The sequence below is a fragment of the Nicotiana tabacum genome, chromosome 20, assembly GCF_000715075.1.
Source record: "Nicotiana tabacum cultivar K326 chromosome 20, ASM71507v2, whole genome shotgun sequence".
Lineage (NCBI taxonomy): Eukaryota > Viridiplantae > Streptophyta > Magnoliopsida > Solanales > Solanaceae > Nicotiana > Nicotiana tabacum.
This window is the reverse complement of record NC_134099.1, coordinates 3,600,537-3,610,167: the sequence shown is the minus strand read 5'-3', so window position 1 is coordinate 3,610,167 and position 9,631 is coordinate 3,600,537. Positions and strand designations below refer to the sequence as shown.

General features: G+C 35.7%; 1 protein-coding gene across 1 annotated transcript; it reads right to left on the bottom strand.

Moving 5' to 3' along the window:
- Positions 1–3,650: 3,650 nt before the first annotated feature.
- LOC107822884 (uncharacterized) lies at positions 3,651–4,622 on the bottom strand. The gene has a single exon (XM_016649467.1). The coding sequence runs from the start codon at positions 4,620–4,622 to the stop codon at positions 3,651–3,653; it is 972 nt and encodes a 323-aa protein (XP_016504953.1).
- Between the last annotated feature and the right edge of the window lie 5,009 nt (positions 4,623–9,631).

The window sequence follows — 9,631 nt, the reverse complement described above, 5'->3', positions numbered from 1 at the left end:
CTTTCGGATGAATAGGTGGCTGCAATAGGAACAAAATGCGCTGACTTGGTCAGCCTATCAACAATGACCCAAACTGTATCAAACTTTTTCTGAGTCATCGGAAGTCCAGTAACGAAATCCATCGTAATCCTCTCCCACTTCCACTCGGGAAGTGCAATCCTCTGAGATAGACCACCAGGTCTTTGATGCTCGTACTTAACCTGCTGACAATTCAAACATCGAGCCACGTGCGCAACGATGTCTTTCTTCCGGGCACACGCCCAAGTCCCATATTTTCCTACGGACCCTCCGGAACCGTCGAATCACAGGACCGGGTCCGTTTATCCAAAATGTTGACCGAAGTCAACATTATGCATACTAATACCAAAATTCATCAAACTTTTCACAAAATCCACATATTATAACATAAAAACTTTCCGGCTACGCGCCCGAACTGCGCATGCAAATCGAGGTGACTAAAAGCGATGTTTTCAAGGCCTCGAAAGAGCGGAACAAGGAAGAACTACGGTGATGACCCTTCGGGTCGTCACACCCTAAGCTTTGTTGCCCCTGATGATTATGTTGTTCAGAAGTGAAACCCTGCATAGGTCCCAAATGTTGCTCTTGTGTTATCATGACTGATGAAGATGAGATTGGTTGATTGTTTGAACTTCCAACCATATTTGCTCGTTTCTGAGGCTTAAAATCTGCATGATACCCTATCAGTTTATAACAATTGGCCCTTAAATGTCCCTTCTTATTGCAGTAATCACATTTCATTAGCTTATACATTCCTCCTTAGTGTGACCTTTTAAATGACAGAAGTCACATTCAACATTGAAGTTCCTCCTTTGTTTTTGACCAAGTTTAGAGCTGAATAGGGCGGTAGGATCAATGGGCACAGCACTATAACCACCACCTGCTACTAGTTTTTGACTTTCATCCTAAAGGATCATAGTATAAGCTTGATTAACAGTGAAAATTTTGGATTTCATTATGATTTGGCTACGAGATTGACTATAGCCATCGTTTAATCCCATTAAAAATTGCCACAAACGTTGATACTCTTGTCGTTCAATGAACTTCTTCGACTTATCACATCAAACATGGGGAGCATAATCGAGTCATATTCATCCCATAAATCCTTCAATTTCGAGTAGTAAACTAAAACAGAGGATGTACCTTGTTTTAATGGAAAAATATCCATGTGCAAGTAATACATTCGTGATGCATTAACCTTATCAAATCGTTCCTTAAGATCCGACCAAATTGCATATGCACTTGACCGAAATAATACTCCACTCAGTAAATCGCGACTCACATTGTGCATTATCTACGATTTCACAATAGCATTGCAGCGATCCCATAGATTTACATGAGTGTCTCCATAAGTGTCTCGCGTTACTGAACCATCGATAAACCCTAGTTTGTTCCGTGTTAGTAATGAAACTTCCATAGTTTGGCTCCAGATCGTGTAATTTTCCATTCCTTGTAGCTGAAAATCAAGTGACAATGTTGTTGGTGTGTCTGATGGATGTAAATACAGTGGATGATTATGATCTATCACCACTGTCGATTGATTTGTTACTTCCTCTGTACGACTGGTAGCTTCGTCTCCGTCCATAATTGTTTAGAATTCCGGCGAGCAATTGACGTTTCCGGCTAAAAATTTGTGAAATAAACGACGAATCTCTTGTTTTCAACAATTCTCAGTGAAAACCTTTAGATTCAATCGTCTACAAGCTCTGATACCATGTCAATTTTGTGGATCTGAGTATGATAATTTCTCTTACAGTAGAGAAGGAATGGAGAAGAGAGAAAGAAGCCATTTTCTGATAGCTCTAAAAAATGAATAGTACCATGCAAGCTACAGTAGTACCTAACCTTACAGCTAACTACAGTTAACTAACCATTAACAACTAATTACAGTTAACTACTAATAACTAACTACAGTTACAAGAAGCCCTAACTATGGTTAAGTTAACCTGGGTCATGACGATTACATAGCTCATTAAAGTTCTGGTATAATTGCGGGATTATGGAGCTTCTGCACATAAACTTCCAGCAAAATATGTTGGATTATAGAACTCCTGCATATAAACTTCCCACATATATGTTGGATTTTCAGCACATTATGAAATTCCAACACATTATACCGGAAGATCATGTGTAAAAAATTCGAAATTTAGCATATTATGCTAGAATATTTTCAGATTTTTAAGGGTGTTTTTTTTAGATGAAAAATTGACTAAATTTCGATTATTTTTGAAATTATGGCTATTTTTCAATTAACAGTCGTAAATATGGCTATTTTTTTTCCGATAATTTTCTATCCCAAAAACTTTACATTAGTACTTCTGATAAGAATGTTTTTCTTGACCCGAAGAGCTATAGGAAACAGTCTATCTACCTTCACAAGGTAGGAATAGGGTTTGAGTACACACTATCTTTCAAAATTTTGCTTGCGGGATTATAATGAAAATGTTGTTATTACTTAAAGAGCGGAGAGAATATTTTTATTTGATTGACGGTGATAAAAAATAGAAGGTCGGTTTATAAATTAATTAAGAAAAATGGACTAACAATCAACAATAATCCAACATGGACACTAATCAAAGTGCATTTTTCCCTTTTTCAACCAAAAGTCGAAGGCCCACTAAATTCTCATATTTTTGTTGTCAATCCTATGTACTCCTTATTGTGAGTTGAGACATTTGAAGTGTTTCTGGTTCATGTTGTTGAGTTATGGATGACAGCTAAAAGTGTTTGGTTCTTGTATGAAAATCGTGTACCCACTCAATAAGACTTTTGTAATTATTAGGAAGTTTATATTTTTTTCTTTTATTAATTACTAAGGAAATCCGCAGCCGCTATCCTCTGTTGCGCATTGAGTAATCTGCTTGGTGCAATAATAACATGCAAACCACACATGCAATATAAATTGTACTAAACAAACCCGATATGACGAGCTCTGATTGAGGAGGTTGCTGGTAAAAGAAATCGATCGATTTCTCATGTGAGAACCCACTCACCCAATTCATGCAAGCAATTCCATTTATTTAATAGTCTATGTATTAGAAGTTTGTTTATCCGAATAATCTAAATTCTTACCGGGCAAGCTCAGTAAATGATAAAATTCTCTTTTATTAAGTTTTTCTTTTACGAAACTTTAACCCGAGATTTTTAATAAAAGGGTAAATTTGGTGATTTATTTCAGGATCGAAGAAATCCCAATCAATTCCAATAATCATAGCAATTGTTTTGCTACTATTTGTTACTCCGCCCATGTCATAAAAGGGCAATTAGCATAATCAATTGTTTAAACAAGCTGAGCTGTTTAAGAGTATAATACTTCTGAAAATATTTAAAATGATATAAAAGAACTCCTGCATCCTAACTAATTAATGGTGGTAGAATCACCAGCTAAGCAAGCCAAAAAGCGACAAATTTAACACTTAAAATAACAATAAATAATAAAGAAATTCAGATTAAAATATTCATATAGAGACAACAAACTAAATGTAGAAGAAAAGTAAGCTTGACCAAATATTAAATTATCATTTCCAATAATTATTGAAAATAATTATATTTACAGACAAACACGGACGAGTGTTCGTTCCTTCACATTTCGCCTTTGTCATTTACGATTTTACCCTTTTTAGATCATTCATTCACCGAGTCAGTGAAACTCGTTCAATTTGACTAGTTTTATTTGAACCGTCAAACTGCTCCTCGATTGTAACGGCGTCCGCGTCCCACCACGTGTCGTCACCCTCCGTTATCTCTAACGGTGACTTAACGTTCCTCATGTCACCAACCGTCAAAATTCCGGCAGTTTCATTTCTCAGGTAAACTTTCCCGGCATCGGCGGCATTGACTCCGACAACCTTCCCTGAACCTTTCCTCCACTCAGCACATATCGCCGGTGAAAGACTCTTCATCCTCGTATCGTACGCAGCTAAAACAACGGCGTTACGATCATTTTTCACCTCCGATGACAAAACCACCGATGGTGACGCCGTCGCCACCGCTGGAACCTGAGAAGAACCGCTAAAAATATCGCTAATTTTCTGCTCCGCATTCAAATCCCATAGCGACACTACACTTTTAGATAAATCATCATACTCATAATCTAAACCTAACGCTAAACTATCCCACAGCTTCACGACATTTTTTCCGGCAGAAAATTCCGTCCACGGGAACCGCTCAAAACTATTCCGCTGCCTTCGAAGTCTCAAATTACAATTTTGACCTTGCTCCTTAAAATAGAAACTCGAACCTGATACTCTAAAATCTTCATCGATTTGCCGATCAATGAGGTCTTCATCGTCAGAAGACGGCGGTGTTGAGCATTTATCGTCTTCATCGTCGGACTCTGAAATATCGAAGTCTTCGCCAAGGTATTGAAGGAGAGGTTCAGCCGAAGGTTTAAGGGTAAAAACGTAAATGAACAAAAGTTTGATTTTTCTTATTAGGCTGCTAAAAGTGGCTACAACTGCAAGAATTAAAGCGCCCCATTTCCAGAAACTGTAAATTTGGGTTACTTCTGAAAGTGAAAAGAATCGAGAAATTAAAGAAGGGTTTTGTAGACATTTCACACCTGCTTCAAAATCGCTGATCATGTTAATTTCTGTGAAATCCATGTTAGGATTTTTTGACCCTTCAAAAAATGAGAAGAAGAAGAAGGAGAAAAATGTTAATGAAGTTTTTGATAGGAATTTTTTTTTTTTTGGAGAGAACAAGAATAGAAGAGGTTTAGAAAAGGGAAAGAGGAGGGGTATATATATAATAGTGGAGAATAGAGGTTAAGGGAAAATAAAATATGATTTTTGGGGTTGTTGAAAATGACGTGGCGAAAGGTTATTTGATAAAGGAAAAAAAACGTTGTGCCACGTCAGAAAGCGCATAAAATTTAGGAAGACAAAATAATTGGGATTACACTCTATGGGCTCGTTTGGTACGAGGTACAAGGAATAATTAATTCAGAGACTAAATTTAAGAAAAATTTATTTCATGTTTGATTTGGAGAAAATTACGGTATAATTAATCTCGAAATTAATTATTCTGGAATTATAGTATTTTTTCATCCCCATAAAAAAATAGAATAACTAATCTCGGAATAATTAATCCTGAGATAACATCTTTCCAATGAAACGACTCCTACGCGATAGGATAATTAAGATTCCTTAATCGTTAATTATAAGTTTAGCCTTATAAATGAACAACTTCTAGATAGGGAGTAAAATATATTCTTATTTGACTTACTCAACGTAAATTTGAACTAATCAATGCCACAAATCTAGTGAAAAAGTAGTATATTTTCATCGATATTCAGTAATTTTAGTTAAATTCTCTCTCTATGTATATATATTAAATAAACTCATTACAAATAATAAACTTCGAAACTAATAAATAGAATGAGAATGTGATAAACCTTTAAATTAAAACTCATATAATTTAAATTCTAGATCCGCTTATATCGGATAGTTAAATAAAATTTTTGGGAAAAGTGGTGGATACATATAGTTAGGAGATTCGAGGAAATATAGTAATGAGAAATCATAGCGTTTGGTCATTAATGAGTCAGCAACTATCTGGACAAGGTTAAATTTTGTGGTGGGGAATGGGTCCACTGACAATTGTAACCATTGGAATTTTAACACGTGGCTATATTTTTAAAAATAATTTATTGTTTGTGGGACACTTTTAGAAATTTTCTTTAGAGTTATAGTCCAAGATTTTTGTGGTCACTTTTGCACCAAATGATTTATGTGGTGCTACATTATTGTTTTGTTGTTAGCAATAAGTGCAAGAAAAAACTTAGAGCAAGATAAGTAAGTTTTCTTATCTTCTAGGTTTGGATAAAGATGAGAAAGTTAAAGGACAAGAATAAATACAAGATGAGTATATTGAAAGTTATTTTTTTGTTAGATTGCCTAATGCACTATAGTCATTTAATTTTTGTTGTGCAAGCTAAAGATGCTAGATGTCTCATAATTGTGACTTATTGATAACACAATTGCAAAAGCTTTTGAATACTTAAGTTTAAAAGATCCTATTAACTTTTTAATTAACGTGTCACGAGTTCGAATACAGTGCAATGAGGCGGAACTAGCATGCTGGTTACGGGGCGGTTCAACACAATAGTTTTGGTCAAAACTTTGTATTTGTCTAAAAATTCATTACAACATCCAAACACTAATTGACAATTCAATAATTTAAAAGAGTAAAATTTCGAACTCATTAGCTTCAAATTTTGGTTTTACTTTTGCTATTAGATCACTTTTTAGCTTAATTGTGTTTCCCTCCTTCCCAGTCAACTTTGTGAAAAGAAAAATTAAGGAAAAATGAGATTGTATAGCCGCTGTAAAAATAATAGTCGAAAATATATAAAATTTGTATATTTTGTATATATATATATACATATTATATACAAAAATTATATAAATTTTATACACTTTTTGACTACCAAGTATAAATAATTTCTGACGTGGCTAAAAATAAAAATACCCAACAGTCGCAATCAAGTGGGAGTGATTTGAAATTATGGTTGTACTTAAATGAAAAGAGCCAAAAAAAAATTAGCACCAACCAGTTCATATTCCTTATTATCTCGTAAATGCAAACACCCCCCCCCCCCCCCCCGGACTGTTGTCAAGAATATGTCCATTTGCAAGACAAAAAAAATTCCTAATATTTTATTACGTTTTTCATTTGAGGAAATATTTTAAAAAATGATTTTGTAGGACATGTCACTTTTTGCAGTCTTTGGAGATTATATAAGATGGTTTTAGAAATGATTTGACATTAGGTGCCTACATTTTTCTCAAGAAAGGCGTCTTAGACTTTACAAGCTGGCCTTTCTTGGACTTGATTAATACACTGTTTTGTTAGTACTTATCATTTCAATGCACTTTTGTTCTATTCCTAAGATGGAAAATGAAAGCAAGGTACAAGCACTTTCTTGGTGATTGTGAGGGGTGGTTTGATAGAGTGCGGAACAAAAATGTGGTTTATTTTTACTCAAAATACTCAAATAAGTGTAAAAAAAAGTTACCAAATTATATATAACGCCACAAATAGTGGCGCTATACAGTAATCTTAACTGCACCGTTACTGTATAGCGCCACTATTTGTGGCGTTATACTGACACATCTTACATAGTGCCATTAATAGTGGCGCTATACGCCTTATTACCTGAACACGTAGCGCCATTAATAATGGCGCTATACCCCTTAATACAAATCCTCCATCTTCTTCTTCTTCTTCGTTCCATCTCCCTCATTTCTCATTTCTGGTCCCCACCACCACCACCACCACCACCACCGATTCTGCCCCATTTTTTTTTTTTTAAAAAATGAGTCCCCCCGTCACATAAAAGTTTAATATTTGTGATCCCACTGTCGAGTAGAGCTTCGTGTTATTGTGGATTCGCTCTTCCGGAGTCAAAATTTCGATCTATCTACATTCCGAAAATTCTAAATCGAGGTATTTCGATTTATTTTAAGTTGAAACTTTTATAACAATGCATATTACTTGATTTGTATGTGTTCTATTTCGGTTTGTGTTTATTTTTTCCGAAACTAGCATGTTAAATTTTATCCGAATTTAATTTTAGTGTTGTATAAAAATATGTAAATTAGTCTAAAAAATGTGTTTGTTAATATCCTCATGTATATTTATGTGTTTTTATGCCGTTTAGTTTAGATTATTTTTTAGCGTAGTAAAATGTAGACTTTTTTAGCGTAGTAAAGCGTAGACCTTTTTAGAGTAGTAAAATGTAGACCCTTTTAGCGTAGTAAAATGTAGAGCCTTGTAGCGTAGTATTGTGTAGTAATTGTTTAATTATCTTATATTCTAGCACGAAACCCATAATTATATATATATATATATATATAATTCTTACAATTAATTTATTAAAAAATATGAATAAAAATTATAAAAAAACATAAAATTATTAATGATAGTTTGGTACTACTGGGCCTCAGAAAATCTAGCACGAAACCCATAATTATACCCATATATATATTATTTTTACAATTTAGTTATTAAATAAATATGAATAAAAATTATTAAAAAAATATAAAATTATTAATGATAGTTTGGTACCACTGAGCTTCAGAAAATCTAGCATGAAACCCATAATTATAAAAATTATATATAGGTATATATAATTTTTACAATTAAGTAATTAAAAAATATGAATAAAAATTATTAAAAAAACATAAAATTATTAATGATAGTTTGGTACCACTGGGCCTCAGAAAATCTAGCACGAAACCCATAAGTATATATATAATTTTTACAATTAAGTTGTTAAAAATATGAATTTAAATTATAAAAAACACACATAAATTTTAATGATAGTTATTAAAAATTATGAATTTGCAGTTGACGACATGGATGCACCTATACATCCCAGCCCTCGGACGTCGGAGCTACTACCCCTACATCCCCAGCATAGATCCGAGCATATATGGGGGGGGGGGAGTTGCTTACGCAGACTTTTCGGGGCAGGAGAGTGGATTTATTGTGGGAGTTTTTGACTCTTCCCCGCGTTCTACATCCCCGTGTGGTCCATCACCTGGAGGAGATGGGATTATATAGGATCATTAGCATTGGCCGGATACAGCTCGACTATGGATCACGGCGTTGATTGAGCGGTGGCGACCGGAGATGCACACTTTCCATCTGCCCATCGGCGTAGCCACCATCACACTCCAGGACGTCGAGATTTTATATGGCTTGTCCACCGATGGCTTGCCAGTTTTACTGCCTGGGAACATGAGATATTTTAACCGGGCTTCATATATGGATATGCTGCACAGTCTCACGGGCTTCAGGTCCGAGGACCCAGATGTAGCAATTGGGAGCAGTCGTATGCAGTTGGTCCCCATTAGAGACCACTTGGTGCAGATCCACGATACTATCACCGACGACTCAGCGGAGGTGGATGTGGAGCAATATACGAGGTTGTTGTTGCTCCTTCTATTTGGGGGGGTCTTGTTCCCGAACACTTTGGGGAACCTAGTGAGCCTTCGTTTTCTGCATCATATTGCGGACTTCGATGATACAGTCAACTACAGCTGGGGTGGTGCTGTCCTATCTTTATTGTACAGGCAGATGTGTCGGGCATCCATGGGCACACAGAGAGACGTTTCTGGCTTTCTGCCACTTCTACAGGTGACCACTTATTCAAATAATTTGTCGTTTAGTTACAATTCTACCTAGTTATAGTTAATCTTTACGTCAACTTTCTGTTTAGGTTTGGGTGTGGGAGCGATTTCTGCAACTTCGGCCACCTCTACCACAACTACCGGCTAATGTACATATTCCTGATCTCCCTCTAGCTTGTAGGTGGGTATTGCATCGTAGACTTGCACGAGAGTATCATGGCCATCATAATCTCCCCTTCTGTAGGGATGTGTTGGATTTTCTGGAGGATGCACAGGTGAATATCTAACTAAACTTACCAATTATTGTTTAACTAGGTGTTGCGCATACTAACGGGTTGTGTTATTATTTGATAGTTCATCTGGACGCCGTACAACGAAGAGTTGATAGGTACCCTGCCAGCGTATTGCACGCACGGTCGCCATATTTGGAGGGCTTCCGTCCCTCTCACGTGCCTAGATATTGTTGAGCATCATGC

Excerpts from the sequence above, each read along its gene's own strand:
- LOC107822884 (XM_016649467.1), bottom strand. The coding sequence starts at position 4,622 with ATGGATTTCACAGAAATTAACATGATCAGCGATTTTGAAGCAGGTGTG.